The following is an 18,468-nucleotide window of genomic DNA, read 5'->3' on the forward strand; positions in this document are numbered from 1 at the left end:
AAAAAACCCAGTGCTATCCTTGTCCTGTTATGATAAGCCCCTAATCTGGAGGGCAGAAAGCTGAGACCACCAGGAAGATGTTGAGAGGAAGGGGAAGAATGTTAGAGCCATGAGTTGGGTGTTCTTCAGCTGGCCAGATCTGAGGAAATGGAAAAGGTGCCTCCCAGGTAGCTAAAGGGAAGCACAGGAGAGCAGCTGGGAGCCAGAGGTGTGGTGTGGGCATACAAAAGTGCTACGCTGTGGTGTGTTAGGCAAATATTATTTTCAGGAACTTTCACATTTGTTGTCATTTCCCAGGCTCCTGAGGTGCAGGAATGCTGGAGGCAAGAAGCTGCCAGCATCAACTACGTGGAGAACGAACACTTCTATCTCCATTTCACTTTCCTCACTTCTGTGTTGCAGTGGCAGGGCAGTACAGACCCTGACCCGGACCCGGACCCTGACCCTGCGAGTACGCAGGCAGCTTGTGTGGCCAGTGCCGGTGTGGTTCTGGCACAGAGGATCAAGCGCTTCCTGCTTCAGAGCTGTCAGGCTGACACTCTTCAGCACTCAATGAAGCTCTAAATTACAGCTAAAGGAAGACAGAAGTTTTGCTTCAGAGCTTGATAATGTCGTTCTGATCCATCCGTTTGCTTGTTCAGTGGCTACAGAAGGGAACCACTGCCTTGGTAGGAGCATCCATTGAGTTCTTCATGTGTGATATTAGAGGATCATTGTGTCTGTTTACGCATGAGACCATTACAGTAGGTGTTTTGAAGATGTTCACGTGTGGTACATAAAACCTTTGCCAGTAAAACAGTAAATCCACGCAGTGGGGTCTAAAGCACACAGATCCAGTGCGATCCTCCAAAGAGCTTTGAAAGTGTCTCCCCAAGGGTACAGACCTGACTGTTGGTGATTCTGTTGACTTGCCTTTTATAGCAGGTTGCTTGGAGAAGTTGCTATGTCAGAAGTCGTCTTCTGGGGGCCCAATGCTGCAAGTGGTAGGATGTTTAAGGAAGCAAATGAATAACCTTCAGACTTGATTTTACTCTTTTAACAGATTGCACACAAATGGGAGGCCTGAGCAGGCTGCTTTTAGCAGGGGAACATGACCTGACTGCACAGGAGGCAAGGGACTCTCTTCTCTCACTGACCATGAGCCCTCAGTTTCAAGGCAGATGTGAAGAGGAATATTTGACCCGTGGGAAATGCAACTTCCGATACGTAACCCAGGTGGGACTGCCATGTGAGCCCTGTGATAGGAGCCATGTGTCCCAACCGTGAACGTAGAGGTTGGGCCCGGTTTTTAGCTTGGTTCAGTATGAACTCTGCTGACTGGTTCTGTGATCAAGAGCAGGCAAGTCTGCCCCCTGAGAGGATGTTGTCATGGGTGGAAGAGTTGAAGTGCAGTGACTGCGTCAACAAACAGGTGATTTGAAAAGTCTTTTGGGCAAGGATCTGGTATGCTGGTGTAATGCCTTTTCCCTTCACAAAGGTGTCCAGTAAACTCAAGTGTTCCTGCATGTGTCCAGTAGCGCAGAGACCTCTGTACTTTCTTTGGACTGATTGTTGTGTAAGATCTGGGGGTTTGGGGACAGTTCTGAAAATTGTTCAAAAGGTGTCTTGAATGTTGGGTGAAATGGGTCATCACTTCCATAAACCTCTAGCCTGTAAGGAAGAGCCATGGATGTAAGGAGATTTTCTTTTTTTCTCTTTTTATTGTTACTGGGAGGAAAAGCAGTGATTAACTATTGACCTGTGATACCCCCAGGTGCAGACTGTGCAGTGCATTTGAGGTGGATCACTCCTGTACTGCCAGGACTGAGCCCAGACTCCTCAATGCTTTGCACACTGGCACTGGAAGTCCTTGTGCAGCTGTGGGTACTGGCTTTCTGTGCTGTAGCGTGAAAACACTGGGGTTAAGGTTTGCAGAGAAGTAGGAAAAAGTTGATTATTTTGTGCTAGGAAGAGAATGTCCTGTAGTTTTCAAACTTTGAATGTCTCCACTGGAATTTAAAAGCTGCTTTTAACTCTGCTGCTATGTTTCAGTGGGCGGGAAGGTGTCTTGTAGTTAGAGATGATCCGTTCCCTTAAGAAGGATCTTTGCCTTCTGAGTTGAGCTTTCTTGGCTTTACATAAAAGTGCCTCAAGCTGTACAATTTCAGATGGCAGTGAAGGAGTTACCTCTACATGGGGATTTAGAGACAAATCCAAAAGTATGTTGCCCTATCGTTTCAGTATATGAACTTTCTAAACAGGATTTGCTGGGGTTTGAGCAGCAGACCCATTTCACATGTGCCTACATAAACCCCATTTTCTCAGACAGACACATGCATTATGGTTTGTGATGCAATATTTACTTGATTCATAAGCCGTACTGTGCAGTGCTCTTCTGGGCTTGTCGTAGTCCTTTGAAACGCAGCCCTGCGCATCAAAGGGGCAAGCTGTGTCATCTGCTTTCCCCCACAACATAGAGCAATGTAACTGTCCTAAGTGCAGGCTGAACAAAACTAGTTGAGGGATTTGTGGGCTGCTGTTCAAATCATGGTGAGCCAGGAATCAGCCCATGCTTACTAATAAGTTTAATTGTCCTACACCACCTGAGGGGCAGGACAGCATCAGGGCATTTTCCCAGGGAATAAAACTGGACATGTCTGCTTCTCTCCGAGGGTCCCCTATGTAAAAAACATCCTTCAGCACAATCTGGGTGCTTGGTGTTCTCAAAAGGACCCAAAGGGATGAAGTTCACTCCTCCTGCCTGCGTGACAGCAGGAATTATGTCTGCAGCTGTGCTTCTGCGCACTTAGAAACTGCCTCCGTTTCTTTGTTTAGCCAACCAGAAAAAAAAAAAAAAAAAAAAAAAGAAAAAAAACCCTAAGCTGAGTTGGCAACAGTGTCTTGCTGTCCTCTCTGAAGGAAGTAATTTACCATCATCCTGCAGCTTGTCAAACGTGCACCAAGTGTGAAGAAGAACATGACGTGCACTGTCCTAAGCTCTCAGCAGGTCAGGTTTTGCTGTCCTCTGGAAACTGTCTAGCTCTTTAGTTTTTCTCCACAAAGGACACATTGTTTGGAGTAGTGATGAGGTGGCCCCCCAGATGCCCCAGCTTTGTTTCTAAGTGCTGTTGAAGTATTTTGCCTCCTGAAGAGACTGTGTTCCTCATGAGGAACGGTTACTTCGAAATAAAGTGACCCCCTTTCCGTCTAAAGGGATGGAGCTTGAGACTGTGGAGGTGGAGGTGCTGGGTGAGGGAGGCAGTCAGGCAGGGCCAGTCTGGGGTGCCCAGCTGCGCAGGGCAGTGACGGCACCCGTCTGCCTGGCGAATGCTTCTCTCGCAGTGTCGCAGGGAGAAGGTGTGAGGGTGCTGGGAGAGAGCCGGCGCCCCTGGGAATGACAGCAGCTAAAGGTGAGGGCTGGCTGCGTGGGCAGCAAAGGGTGAGCCAGCCATTCCCTTTGCAAATGCAGTGGAGAGGGAGGGAGCCCCTCCATCAGCGCAGCAACGTCTGCTGGGGCAGGGCCGGAGGCACCGGCGCCCAGGGCAGGGCTGGCAGGGGGTCTGAGAGAGCCACTCCGCCACCCCCTTGCTTACTGAACCTGTGGGGAAATCGCTTTGGGGGCAGCGATTAAAAAGTGCATGCAAAGTTTTTAGGTCCAATTGGAACACTGAGAAGGGGTCCGGGGCCTTTCTCAGAGCGCCACACGTTGCATAGTCATGTGTCATACACAGGTTTGGTGGCTGGTTTCTGGCTTCTAATGCAAATGTGTACGCATCCTCAGTAGCACTGCTGAAGTGTTTTACGGACTACACATGCTCCCCAAGTGGGATTTTGGCCTCTTTGGGGCAGAACTATTTCAGTTAGAGGTCACCATCTCCCACTGCCACCATTATCTTTGTCCTATTTTAAACTCATTTTCTGTTGATGTCAGGGGATCCCAAGACCTGATCAGCTTGTGTTCTCTTGCAGCCAGAACTTTCCTCATTGGAAGTCTTCTTCCTGCGCAACTTAGATAACGGTGCTCTTTTCACTACCTGCTCTTTGTTCCTCACCCCTGCCAAGGCTGCCTCCCTTGATGAGAAGTCCCTTCATTTGTAAATACTTTAGAGAGTGGGTCAGCTCTGTGGAGGTGTCACCTCGACAGAGGGGAAGGTGGAGCGTCAGATCTCTGCATGTGGCAGGGGCTGCATTAACCCTCATCTCCCGCTGCGTGAATGACCGCAGGCAGAGGCACTGTGCAAGGAACATCAGACCTTTAATGAATTAAGAAAGACAGATCTGGTAGAGGGCCGGGGCTGCAGTGGGCGGGTGCAGGTCACACGTCAGAGGGATCTGTGCTCCACACCTTCTCTATCAATATATCAACGGCGACTGGGGCAGCGTGGAGCACCTTGTCTCCTGGTGTTCCTCAGGGTTCTGGCTCGCTTGGTGGGCACATAGTCGCTATTGGATGGCCTCTGCTTGCTGCTGCCCCCCTGCTCCCCACTACAGCCCACCGCCGTGGCATCCCTGTGTGGCTTCCCCTCCCAGAGGGTTTTGGAGCTTTTTGCCACCGGGCACACCACCATCTTCTTCCTCTTCTTGGGTGGCATGCTGCCCCGTGGGGACATCTCTGGCATCCCGAGGGTGTCAGCCAATGTGGGGCGCTTGGCCTGTTTACCAGCAGCCTTGCCTGATCTGGGCACCACCCGGCAGGAGAAGATGCCCAGTGGTGGTGGCAAGTGGGTCAGAATGACCTGGGGCTGCCTCCGCAGCACCTCCTCCACCAGCTGGGCCATGCAGGGCAGATGATGCTGGGGTGCAGTAGGGGGGCTGGCCAGGGGACTATTCAGCAGGATCTGCTGAGGACTCTCTGGGAGACCCTTGTGGGGACCCTCTGGGCATCCCTTCAAGGGGCTCTCCTCTGAAGTGTCCATAGGACCCTCCTGAGAGGGCTCCATGGGGCTCTCTGGCAGCCGGGTGGGGAAGACCGCTGCCAGCCCACCCTGCTTGCCTTTGGCGTCCAGCAGGGGGGATGTTGCCACCCTCTGCCAGGAGGGGTTGGTGTCCTCCTGCATTGCGGCCACCACTTGGTCCTTGGGACAGTTGCCCTCCATCGTGCACTCCAAGAGGTCAGGGATCCTGTTGAGGGTGGTGGTCAAGACAGGGACATCAGGGACACCACGGTCGGTGTCCTCACTGTCCCCCAGCCCTGCCGCCAGTGATTGCTCCTTGGAGCAGCCACCCTTTGCCACGTACTCTGAGAACTCCGGGAACTTGTTGAGGAGGGTGGTCAAGCAGGAGCCACTGAGAACTTCAGGGAGCTCCAGGATGCTGTCGAGCCAGGCGAGCGGGTCGCTGCTGTCCACGGTGGACGAATGCTCATCCTGAAACTGCAGATTGTCCTCTGCCAGCTCAGGAAAGGCCTCATTGAAGGCATCTGGCCCCAGCTCGGGCAGGTCCAGGAGATTCTCTGGGCTTGGCGGGGTGGTCACCACTTCTGAAAAAGCAAACAAAGCCAAGCCACCCCCAGGGTGATGCAAGCCTTCCTTGGTGCAGGTCACCCCCTATGGGCTCTGCCACCCTGCAGACCTCACCTTGGTGCTTGGTCCTGCTTCTGCCAGAGAGCATATCCAGGGCGGGCTGGCAGGGGGTGTCAGCAGGGACGCCATCCTCACTGGCCACCACGTCGTTGTTAAAGGCCTCCAGCAGCTTCTGGGTGCTGCCAGGATGGGTGCGGAGCACAGGGGAGACCTGCACGCAGTGCTGAGCCGCAGGGTGTTGGGGTGGCAGGGGCCCAGCATGGGCAGGGACGTTCAGCACAGTGCAGCCCGTAGGGTAGAGGGGCTGCCCCTGGCCCACGGCCCATGGGCCCAGCCCCACTGGCTGGTGGGGCACAAGTGTCCCCATCACCACTTGCTGTCCCTGGCCATAGGCAGGGGGACAAGGGGCAGGCAGCGGGGGCAGCTGCACACCGCTGGGGAGCTGCAGCACGTGTGGCAGCTGCACGACCTGCCCCGAGTCCCCCAGGGGCCCCTGCACCCCCTGCCAGGTTGCCAGGGCGGGCTGGTGGGTGACAATGTGGAGCTGGGAAGGCCGAACGGTGATCAGCAGCCCCGGGACAGAGGGCAGCACACCAGCAGTGACCGGTGGCGGCATGGTCAGGGTGGTGAAGCTCATGCCGGGCACCTCTGGTCCTGTCGGCAGCTGGAGGGGGAACCTCTCTGTGGGCAGAAGCGAAGGGGGGTGATGGGGTGAGATGCTGGCCGGCACAGCTGGTTGGGGGTTACCCGAAGGGCAGGAGCACCACGAGGAGCGTGCTGCTCTGTGCCGCGGCAGTTGGCCAGCGTGGCGTTTGTTGGGGCAAACAGTGTTCTGGGGTTCCGTCTCCACGGCGATCATTATGCCAGCACCCGGGTCAGCCAGCGTTGTGACAGTTTGACTTTTAATGACAGAACAACTTCCCATCTCAATGGTTTCCCATCCTGCTGATGCCTTCCTGCCCTCAGCGCTGATTTCCCACCCCCACCATAGTTTCCCATCACAACTGTTTTTTGGGTTGGGAGTTGAGTTTCATGTCAAAGGGGAGTTTTCACCTAAATTTCTGTTGATGTCAGTGGATCCCAAGACCTGGTCAGCTTGTATTCTCTTGCAGCCAGAACTTTCCTCATTTGAAGGCTTCTTTCTGCCTTCTTTCAGCCAGGGCAGGGCTGGGAGGGAGTTTGAGAGAGCCACTGCCTTGCTTAGGGACCCTGTGGGGAAATTGCTTTGGGGTGGGGGCAATTCGAGAAAAGTGGGACCTCAGAGAAGCATAGTATTACAGGAAGCTTTTTAGGGTAAGAGACAGCTATCGCTTTCAGGATGGCTGGCATTCACCATCCTAAATGTGTGCTGCCACGGCTCCCTAAGCAGCGCAGCCTGCAACCTCAGCACGTGCTGACAGGAGTAACGGGGGCTGGAGCGGAGTGGAGAGCCCGCGGCCAGGCCCTGTTATGCTCCTGCAGGAAGGGGGACTTGACGGTACCACAGAGCTGATGAGATGTCCACTGCCATGATTTTCCCTTTTATAACAAATTCTACCAGGGACGAGCAATGACGGAAAAGGCAGGAATATGGTTACGCCAGTACTTCACAGTCCCTTGAACTTGTTGTGGTTCCAGCCTACTGGATGGATTGTGCCCAGATTCTTTCCTTTCCAGTGAGTCTGGTGGAAGAGAGGCAGCTCCTGCAACCCACCAGACTCCTTGGAATTTTAACTTCTCGTGCTGGCCCTTGGCACTTTGACTCTGGGACTTCCAGTCCCAACTTGATTAATGTTGCCCAAATGGTTTTCATTGCATCTGTAATGCTTTCTGGCCCTTCTGCCCCGCTGAGGATGCCATCGATGTATCGATACGCTGTGAGGCCAGGTGGAATGGTGATCTGTGCTAAGGCTGTGGCCGGAGCATTGTGAGCGATAGTGGGGCAGTGTTTGTATCCTTGCGGAAAACTGTTTGAAAACATACTGAGTCCCGCTCCAGGCAAAGGCAAACCGGGCTTTTTCTTGTGCGTGGAGCAGAATCACGAGGAATGCATCTCTAACATGTAAAGCATCTAAAGCTAACCTAAGATCTATGCTAACCCTAATGTCCCACAAAAATCACTAGGTAGCTAGGTTACTGACAATGAAAGGAGAGGAAACAGCACTGTGAGAACGAAAATATCCCACTAAGTCAATTTTTTTGTCTACCTATACAGCAGAAGTGTTCTTTCGTGTTAAAGTCAGAGTATGTTCTGATTTGCACTGCCCCACTAAATGGTTTTATGCTGGAAAGGTTTACTAAGAAATAATTGTTAGTGTTCTTCCTGGTTATGCACCCACATCTTATAATGAAAAAATTAGATGATAACGTCTTTGCTGTGCTACACTGTTCTATAACTGAGAGTTAGGCTGTGTTTCATTTTAAGCATTCTCAAAATACACGGATAGTTACAGCTTTTACTAACAGCACTGCGGCAAATGTGAATTCACTGGTGGGCTTTTAAACCTCACCTCAGCATGTTTGATGTAGGAACAAACATTACAAGTACTCTAGTATTTTTGCCAATGCTTTCCTGCACAAATTGTATTAAAAGCATAGATTCTTCTGGTCTTCCATGCAGAAAGTATGGTGAGAATAAATCTGATATTAAAATGACTTCTTCAGATGTCAGAGGTTTATTTAGAAATGTCCACTACCTGTATTTTTTCTTATTTACTTGCAGTGGGTCATAACAACCTGCAGAGAAGATATGCAAAGTATGTCATCCCTATTATTTTCATTCCTGGGTTACGATAGAATTTGGCACAGAATTTTAGATCAGTTGCAAAAAGTAGTGCTGGGCCACGCATATTCAGATTGATCCATGATCCCAGGTAGCTGTATGGGATTTGGTCATTTTCTTTAATAAGTAAAGGAAAACTGCATGTATTATAGAAATGAGAATTCAGTGAGACAAAGGGCAGGTCCAGTTCCTTTTCGACTACTACACAGAGATATTCTAACACATCAAATGAAAAGAATTTCTAAAGAAGTAGACCTTTCTGAGCTAGAGAAGAGGTAGATGAAATAGAAAAGATAGAACTAAAATCTGCAGCAAAATATTGCCTCTAAAGGAAGATGTGTTGGGGTATTTTTCTTTCACGGAAACAACGAACAATTACTCTGCGATTCTCCAGACTGGAAATTTGCAAAAAGCTGTGTAGTGTGGTTTTCAGTAGTATAAAAAGCAAAAGCTCTTCAGGGTTTCAAGTACATCTTTGCAACAGCTGTGAAAAAAATGCAAGCATGCAGATTGTTCCATTGTATGAAAACACCTTCATTTACTACTTATTTGTCATACAGGGAATAAACTAGCAGTGACGACTGTTGGAAAGTTTTAGATGAATAAAAAAATCCTCCAAACCAGGAAAAATACTGTGCTATCAGGTAGCTGCAGCTTTGCTGTGTGAGCTTAATATTCACGTAGAGACTTTTTCTAAATGTGTCACTTAAGGCAGGGATGGCTTCTAATTCTAAAAAGCCATTTGCCTAGAGCAGTCGCTCATGTGCCACATACAGGATTTTTATGCTAACACTATTAAAAAACTTCCCTAGAAAATTTTCCACCTCCTTCGAGTAAATACAACCGATGTCCCTAACTGTCTCAGTTTCCTATTCCACCATAGGTTGCTGTATTTCAAAGACAAAGTTAACCAACGGCTGGTTACTAACCGAGGGCTCAAACCAATTTTTGCAGCAGTCAGGTAGAGAGTGGCCATTTAGTCTGGACCCACTGAAGTGCCAATGTAAATACAAACAAAATAAGGTCTATCAAACTTTAGATTCTCTAGCAAAACAACGGAAAGGATATGAAGAACTATGTCTTGTCTACTGTCTGTTTCCCATATGTGTTGTGATCGGCTCCCTGGAAAACAAGAGGCTGGACTGGTCCTGGCTGTGCCCATGAGCTTGCCAGCTGAGTGCTAGGTAGTAGCAAGGAGAGCACTAGAGAAAAGCACAGACCCATTGACCCAGCACCACCATTCTCGTGTTCTTCATGCATGTGAGGCCTGTTAGCCATTGTACTTGTATTTATTCTAACACGGGACATCAGTCAACAGTCACAATACCGGTGGATTACCAGCACTTCTGTCATATGCTTCACATATAGTGTTAAAGGAAAATTTACACAGATGTGGGTACCACTAGGTTTGCTTTAATCGCCCCTCAGAGCTGGGCCACCACCCCAGCGAGTGGCAGAGAGCAACACGATACAGCACGGCTTATATACGCTTCTCAAATGATTAGTCAATGCCCGAGGTTTTTAGAAGTTTCCTTTGGTCTTGTCCATTCTGCAAATCCATCACCTGACCCCGTCCCTGTTGATTCATCTATTTGCTTCCAGTCTCTGCCTCGGTTCCAAGCTCCTCCTCGGATCGTGATCTTCTTTCTGCCTGCTTTAACTCACACACTCCTTCAAGCACACTTAGTCTTTGAACAGCAATTCCTATTCACATATACTGATTTTTTTTCTCGGAACACCTGCGTTTCTGCGAGCACCTGTGTGCACAAGGTGATCATCTGTTGTTTCTCTGTTCTCCCACTGATTAACTGGAACTGGGTGTTAAACCAGCCTTGGATTAGGGCTACACTAGGGACAAGGCCTGGTTCTGCCACTTAGCTGCTTTAGCACTTTAAATTTCTGAATTCAAAACACATTTTCTTTAACAAGCAATACCAGAACAATGGAGAACAATTAACAGTGGTTTGGTCACTGCTGTGACAAAATAATGGCAATTATTATTTCTGGTGTAGGTTGCTGTATGTCGTATTTATGAAACTAGGATTTGCCGGAAGAAAAATGTTCTATTTCACACCCACAGATGAGCTCCCTGAGATGAGCATCCACATTTTAACAAGCCTTTACATCAAAGGCTGTAAACGAGTGTCAGTCTGCACAACCAGCTGGGAATCTTCTGTTGTTCCAGGCACATATTTTTGTCCCATTCAATACCTTGTCTGTGTGATTTGCCTTTAGTCTGTCCTGTGCTTTCCTGCTAAAGATTTATAGGCTTCAGTCTTCTGATACTGCTCCAGCTCCCGCATCTAATGCTCCTTATCTCTGTCTGCTCCATCAAGGTGTTGCTGAAACAAGTCCAAGAGTACCAGGGAGTTGCCTCCCCTTCAGGAGGAAGGGAAGAAAAACAACTTGCCAGATGAAGTGCTGATCCATTTCACCTATGCAAACAGGAAAGGAGTGAAGAAACAATGAGAATGTACGTGAGATGCAAAGACGCAGGATTTCCGGATAATATTGCTGTATTCTGGTGTGTGTCCTGTCCGTGTCTCCCTCCCCCCCCCCCCCCCCTTCCCTTTTTTTTTTTAATTCAAATCACTATTCTGTTAACTCTTTTTTTTTTTAGATCAAGCTTTAACGTTCAGATCTGTAACAGCAGGGTTCCAATACACCCTTGTTTTTGTACCCCATGGACAAAAATGCACTACCATTCTACAACCACACACTTTTCCCATCTGAGAGGCGAACAAAACATCATGGCTATTGGAAAAGAGTAGCATAAAGATAAAAGAGCCTAGGTGATATCAATTTAAGCTATCTACGTTTAGGTTAAAAGAAAACTTCAGGCTAGGAAGAAAAAAAATATTTCACACGTGCATAATAGAATGAGCTTAACTGGAGAACTCTTTAGGGGGACCAATGAACTGAAAACCATTTAAGGAGTGGTCACAACACTTGCTAAAGGGATCCTTTCCAGAAAAAAAAAAAAAAGTTGAGCAAGTTTTTCACCTAGTGAGTTTAAAATTCAATGGAAATAAGTATTCAATCAGAGTGAACATTAGTCACTGGGTATGCCTTTTTATTTTCATTACGTCATCACAAGAATACATGCAATAGTTATAAATTTCGTGCATTTGCAAACCTGTTTTGATGCTGCTGAGGACACAGTTAACATTCTAGATTGGGGTGCAAATTTAGTGATGCTGGGTTTGCGTTTCTGTTGGACACTGTATTCTTCCAGAAGACATTAATTCTTCTCTTCTGTCTCCAGCAATGTGCTGCTGACAGAGTACAGTAACCGACTCAAAAACAGCAGAAGTTTTTCCTCAGCTTGTGTCTTGGATGGATTGTTTTGAATCAGTAAGAAGGGGTTCTACTGTACTACCTGTAAGTAGATGTCCTAGGTTTTCTAGCACAGATCTATACAGTTCTTTAAATATTTCTTTATATATAAATATATGTATTACAAAACTTAACAAGAAGAATGATTTTTAGGGTGTTTGCTGTATAACTATAGTAATGGTCTTTTTCTAGGGGAGACTCGCTATTTGGTCAGCTCAACCAGTCCTTATTTCAGTCAATTCCAGCCAGCTCAGCGGTCCTTATGCTCACCAAACACAACAAGCAGTAGCAGGACTGCAGGGCTGGAACAGGGGAAGCGCGAGGCTTTCCCTTCAACTGTTGTATTGGACAACTAGTTTGCTAGTTGCTGCAGCTCAGACACTTTTCCCCTGGGTTGTGGGACACTCACCCACACACAGTAGTATACTATGACTCCACCACTTGCTTCGAGAACGACTTCACAGTCGTTAGCTAGCCAAAACCAGGCTTACGCAGCATTTTGGCTGCGGACAAGTGCAAAAGGCCGCGGTTCCGCATCTCGCCCCAGAAAGCGGGCAGCACAGCTCTTGTGGTGCGCTGCACATGGCTACCAGGGCAAAGTGAGAAGCACCACCACGAGAAGAAGCACCAGCCGCCCGTTCAGAGCCGCGGCGGGCGGGGGCTGGGCTGCCGTTCCGCGCCGGGCCGGGGCTCGGTGCCGCCGCGGGCTCCCCTCAGCCTGCCGGCCCCGGGGCTCTGCGGGGGCCGCCCGCGGGGTGCGGGCTGTGCCCACAGCGGCTGCCTGGGGGGGGCTCGGTCCCGAGGCGAAGCTGCTGGCCGAGAGCAGCTGCCGCTCGGTGTCACAGCCCCCCGGCCCGCCGCTGACCCCGCCCTGCAAAGGCGCTGCACTTGCTTACAGACGCCCTGCCGAGAGCAACCGAGCTGCCCCTGCGAGCGGCTGGCACGGCGGAAAGCAAATCCTCGCCGGAGGGTACCCGCTGCCGGGGGGCGGGGGGCGGCGGGTGGGGGGGAGGGAGGGAGGCAGGAGGAGGAAAGACCCCGCTCCCTTGTCCCACCTTTCAGCCCTGCCGCGTGCTCTGCACCCCTTCACTCCGGTAGCGGCTCACTTTCCCGTCGCAGGGAGCGGCTCTGAACACAAGAGGTTAAATCGTGCAACAGCTCATAATGGCTTACTTGTGCAGGGGAAAACCTCCTAAGCTACACATTCACACCACTCGCTTTTTCCCAGTCAAAAAGTGCACTCCTGCAAAATCTCTCCTATTTAAAAAAATATACATTTAAAATTGCTGTTACTAACAGATGCTTCCAAATGCAAACAGAGCAAATGCACCCCTAGTTCCCACAGCAAAACGGAATGCATCATACGGAAAGGATTTAACAGCTTGAGCCACGTGGGTGCTTTTGCATACGGAGGCAATAAGTATGAATGCCCGGGCTGCGAGTGGGCAAAGGGCAGGGGGAAGGGCACCCCGCAGCCGCAGCGAGCACTCCCGGGGTCCGGTGGCGTAAACTGGGCTGTGACCCGGCCCAGTGCTCGCCCAGCCAGTGCACCGCACAGGGTTGGTGGGCCGTTGCTGCCACCTGGCGACCAAAAGCGGCTACTGCACCCGCCCGGTTGGGGGAGCGCTGCTGCTGTGACCCGGCGGCCAAAAATCGGTGCTGCGACGCGCATGCGCGGTGGCGCCTCCCCAGTCGGCGCTGCCGGCCGCCGTTAACGGCACCGCGATCCCGCGCAGCCTGCGGGGTGGTGCCGCGGCGCCCGCTGCTGCCTCCCGGTAAGGAGGCGCCGCTGCCGTCCCCCGAGCACGTTGCCAGAGCGTGCTTGGCACGGGAGTACGGAGCTGCCGCGCCGTTGCAACCCCGGGACAAACGCAGCCCGCGGGTGCTCGCTGCTGCAACGGCCCCGCCCCTGGCGACAAGCCCCCACCTGGGGACCGCGGGGTGCAGAGCGGCTGCGCCCCTCCACGGTTTAATTTCCCCCCCACTCGGACACGCTCCGACCGGGACCGCGACCGGGACGCCCGGGAACGGGACCCCCGCGGCTCGAACCGAGACCGCGACCAGGACGCCCGGGAACGGGACCCCCGCGGCTCCGAACGGGACCGCGACCGGGACGGGGACCGCGACCGGGACGCCCGCGGCTCCGACCGCGACCGGGACCCCCAAGGCTCCGACCGTGACCAGCACCCCCGCGGCTCCGACCGGGACCTAGACCGGAACTCCCGCGGCTCCGACCAGGACCGCGACCGGGACCTCCGCTGCTCGGACCCGGACCGGGTTCAAGAACCCGGCGACGGGACCCCTGCGGCTCATACCAGGGATCGGGACCGAGACCCCCGGAACCGGGACCCCCGCAGATGGGAGCCGAGACCCCGGGCACCGGGAGCCCCGCCGCTCGGGACCGAGACCCCGGGCACCGGGAGCCCCGCCGCTCGGGACCGGGACCCCGGGCACCGGGGACCGGGACCCCTGTGGCTAACGACCAGGACCGGGACCCCCAGGATCGGGATCCCCGCGGTACAGGACAGGGACCCCGGGCACCGGGACCCGCGCAACTCGAGACCTGGACCGGGACAGGGACCCCACAGACGGTGACGCCCGCGGCTAGGGACTGGGACCAGGACCCTCGGAACCGAGACCCCCGCGGCTCGGACCAGGACCGGGACCAATACCCCTGGACCGGGACCCCCGCGGGTCAGACCAGGACTAGGGCCAAGGCTCCGGGACCGGACCCCCGCGGCTTGGACCGGGACCGGGATTCTCGCAGCTCAGGACTGGGACTGGGACCACCGGGACCCACGTGGCTTGGACCGGGACCGGGACCAAGACCTCCGGGGCCGGGACCCCCACAGCTCGGGACCAGAACCGGGACCCCCAGGCCGGGACCCTTGTGGCTTGGGACTGGGACCGCGAACGGGATGCCCAGGACCGGGAACCCCGCGGCTCTGACCGGGACCGGGACCAAGACTCCTGGGACCGGACCCCCGCAGCTCGGACCAGGGACTGAAAAGGGGACGCCCGGGAAAGGGACCCCCGGGCCGAGACCCCTGTGGCTTGGGACCGGGACCACGAACGGGACACCCAGAACCGGGACCCCCGCAGCTCCAACCGGGACCGGGACCCCCATAGCTTGGGACCGGGGCCAGAATCGGGACCCCGGGGACCAGGACTCTAGCGGTTCGAGGCCGGCACCAGGACCCCTGAGACCTTGACCCCCACGGCTAAGGACTTGGACAGGGACCCTGGGGACCGGGACCCCCACGGCTCAGGACCAGGACCGGGACCCCCAGTCCGGGACCTCTATGGCTTGGGACCGGGACCGCGAACGGGACGCCCAGGACTGGGACCCCCCCCGGCTCTGACCGGGACCGCGACCGCGACGCCCAGGACCGGGACCCCCAAGGCTCCGACCGGGACTGAGACCAAGACTCCTGGGACCGGACCCATGCAGCTCGGACCAGGGACTGAAAAGGGGACGCCCAGGACCGGGACCCCCACGGCTCTGACCGGGACCCTCAAGGCTCGGACCGGGACCGGGACCAAGACTGGGACCGGACCCCCACAGCTCGGACCAGGGTCTGAAAAGGGGACGCCCGGGACCGGGACCCCCGCGGCTCCGACCGGGACTGCAACCGCGACGCCCGGGACCGGGACCTACGCAGCTCGGACTCAGGTCTGGGTCCGGGAGCCTCGGCACCGGGACCAATGCGGCTCGAACTGGAACCGGGACCGGGATCCCCGTGGCTCGGACCCGGACCGGGATCAAGAACCTGGGGACCGGGACCCCCACGGCTCGGACCGGGACCGAGACCAATACCCCTGGGACCGGGACCCCCGCGGCTCGGACTGGGACTGGGGCCAAGAATCCTGGACCAGACCCCCGCGGCTCGGACCAGGGACCGGGACCCCTGCGGCTGGGACCGGGACCAATACCCCTTGAACCGAGACCCCCACGGCTCGGACCGGGACAGGGATCCCCGCGGCTCGGATCAGGGCCCAAGACTGGGACCCCCGCGGCACAAACGGGGACCAGGACTGGGACCGCCAGAACGGGGAATCCTGCAGCTCAGATCAGGGACCAGGACTGACTGGGACCTCCGAGGACCAGGACCCTCTGCGTCTCGCACCAAGACCAAGACCTGGAGCCCCGGGACCGGGACCCGCACGGCTCGGGACCGGGTCTGGGTCCGGCACCCCCGCAGCTTCAGGCTGGGACCGAAACCAGGACCTCCAGGACCGGGACCACCGGGACCGGGACCACCGCGGCTTGGGACAGGGACCCCCGTGGCTCGGGATCAGGACCAGGACAGCCGGGACTGGCACCCCTGCGGCTCAGGACCGGGACCTTAGCGGCTCAGGCCAGGACCGAAACCAGGTCCGCTGGGACTGGGACCACCGGGACCACTGCGGCCTGGGACAGGGACCAGGATCCCCACGGCAGGGACCGGGACCCCTGCGGCTCGGGACTGGAACTGGGACCGGGACACCCATGGCTCAGGATATAGACGACCGGGACCGGGGTCCCGTGCGGCTCAGACCAGGACTGCGACTCCCAGGACCGGGACCCCTGCGGCTCGGGACCGGGAGCAGGACAAGGACCCTCGGGCTCGGACCAGGACTCACGGGACTAGGGCTCGAGACTGGGACCGGGACAAGGACCCCCGGGCTCGGACCGGGACTCACGGGACTAGGGCTCGAGACCTAGACTGGGACCGGGAACCCCGGGATAGTGACCCCTGTGGCTCGGACTGGGCCGGGACCGGGAACCACAGGGCTCAGACCGGGATCGGGACCAGGACTGGGACCCCGGGACCGGGACCCCCGGGACCGGGACCCCCACGGCTTTGTTAAATGAATTGTAAAGGCAAACCAGCTCGTTTTGTCATGACTTGTGGAAATGCATCCGTATCCTGTGCTGACGTGCTGTTTTGTTTTGCTGCAAACCACACAAGTCTGCATCTAGAGAGGACAACGTATTAGTCATCACCAGTGTCCTTACACAGCCTCTTCACAGCCTCACTGCCGGGACTGCAGGCGTGCTCTTGCCTTTTCCAGGCATCCGAGTGATGGGTTTTGCCTCAATATTGCCTCCACAATATTTTATTTTTCTCAGTATTTTCAGATGACTCCTAATATAGTTTCGCATACGAAGCACTTTACTCATTTGTGTAAATCATTAAAAACAAAAAAAACCCACCCACCATGAACAGTGTATCTATGTATTTTGCCACAGTGCAGGTATGTTTTTTAATTATAATTTCCAATTCAGTACCAGGGTTAGTTTAAATAATTTAATTCCTCTTCTAAATGCTTTACCAAAACACATAGAGCAGGGGTCCTCAAACTACGGCCCACGGGCTGGATACGGCCCCCCAGGTTCCTCAGTCCGGCCCACCGGTATTTACAGACACACGCCCGCCGTAGAACCAAGAAGCCAAGAAGCCGCAGATGACTGCCTGCCCCTTCATCCATGCCGGCCTCCGTAGCCCGCCTCCTCCTCCTCCTCCTCTGCGGTGCGCGGCGGGCGAGAGGCGCGGGCATCTCCTCTGCCGGGCAAGCTCAGCCGGCAGCCTCTGCACTGCGAGGCCCAGCCAACTCGGGTGAGTCGCCAGAGCCCCGGCGCGGCAAAGTCCCTTCAGTCCCTTCTGGCCACCCTGTCCGGACTGCGCGGCCGGGCTGAGGAGGGGGGCGGCTCCCCCGTCTCTCCCTCCCTCCAGCTCCCGGGCAGGACAAGCAAGCCAGCACCAGTGGGAAGCGCGCGCACCAGCATGGCAAAAAAAAGAAAAATTGAATCCGAGTGCGGGGTGTTCCAAGAAATGTGGACTTCTGATGTCAAAAAAAAGAAAAGTTGACTCCGAGTGTGGGGTGTTCCAAGAAATGTGGACTTCTGATGTCAAAAAAAAGAAAAGTTGACTCCGAGTGTGGGGTGTTCCAAGAAAAGTGGACTTCTGATTATTTTTTCACGGAGTACAAAGAAAGAGCTGTTTCAGAGCCCAGAATTCAGTGCCTGTGTTCAAGGAATACAATTTGCATCGACACTACGAAACTCAACATAAAGATAAATATGATTCTTTGGTCGGACAAGTAAGAAAAGATAAAATATTAAGAATAAAACATGGATTGACAACTCAGCAAAATACTTTTGTGAAGCAAAAGCAGCTCAATATATCATCACTTCGAGCAAGCTATCAAGTTGCCAAGCTCATAGCGTGCACTTGCAGAGCATTCATAGAGGGAGAATTTGTTAAAGAATGCCTTCTTTCTGCGGCTAAAGAGATGTGTCCAGAGAAGGCGGATTTATTTAGTACAGTGAGTCTTTCAGGACCTACAATTACACTAAGGATTGAAGAAATGGGGGAAAATTTGAATCTGTAGTTGCAAAACTCCTCAAAAAAACTTTGCTATTTCTCATTGGCACTCGACAAAAGCAATGATGTTCATGATTCTGCACAACTTCTAATTTTCATTTGTGGGACAAATGATTCTTTCGAAGTCACAGAGGAGCTTGCTGCACTGAAAAGCATCAAAGGAACAACTATAGGAGAGGATATCTATGAGAAAGTTTGCCAGACTATGAATGATTTGGAGCTGGACTGGGGTAAACTATTCAGTGTGACAACTGATGGTGCTCCTAGCATGGTGGGGTCCATGAAAGGAGTGGTTTGCACACATTAACAAAGAGATGGACAAACGCAACCATTCACATCCAATAGCCATAACACTGCATCATCCACCAACAAGCCCTGTGTTGTAAATCACTGAAGCTGGACTCTGTCATGAAAATTGTGGTTTCTTGTGTTAACTTCATTAGAGCTCATGCACTAAACCACAGACAGTTTCAGGAATTTGTCTGAGCTAAATGTTGCCTAT

At 53.5% G+C, this 18,468-nt stretch overlaps 1 protein-coding gene and 1 long non-coding RNA gene across 2 annotated transcripts; both read left to right on the forward strand.

The window, feature by feature from the left end:
- Positions 1 to 1,069: 1,069 nt before the first annotated feature.
- LOC114017494 (uncharacterized) lies at positions 1,070 to 12,378 on the forward strand. Its single transcript, XR_008731012.1, has 3 exons — positions 1,070 to 1,215; positions 10,599 to 10,735; positions 10,883 to 12,378. It is a non-coding gene; the product is annotated as an uncharacterized LOC114017494 (long non-coding RNA).
- An 890-nt stretch (positions 12,379 to 13,268) lies between these two features.
- Positions 13,269 to 14,453, forward strand: LOC129735456 (uncharacterized protein DDB_G0284459-like). Its single transcript, XM_055703261.1, has 2 exons — positions 13,269 to 13,275; positions 13,379 to 14,453. Exons 1-2 carry the CDS (start codon positions 13,269 to 13,271, stop codon positions 14,191 to 14,193), a joined length of 822 nt encoding a protein of 273 aa, XP_055559236.1. The 3' UTR covers positions 14,194 to 14,453.
- The last annotated feature ends 4,015 nt before the right edge of the window (positions 14,454 to 18,468 follow it).

Source organism: Falco cherrug, chromosome 2 (genome assembly GCF_023634085.1).
Source record: "Falco cherrug isolate bFalChe1 chromosome 2, bFalChe1.pri, whole genome shotgun sequence".
Lineage (NCBI taxonomy): Eukaryota > Metazoa > Chordata > Aves > Falconiformes > Falconidae > Falco > Falco cherrug.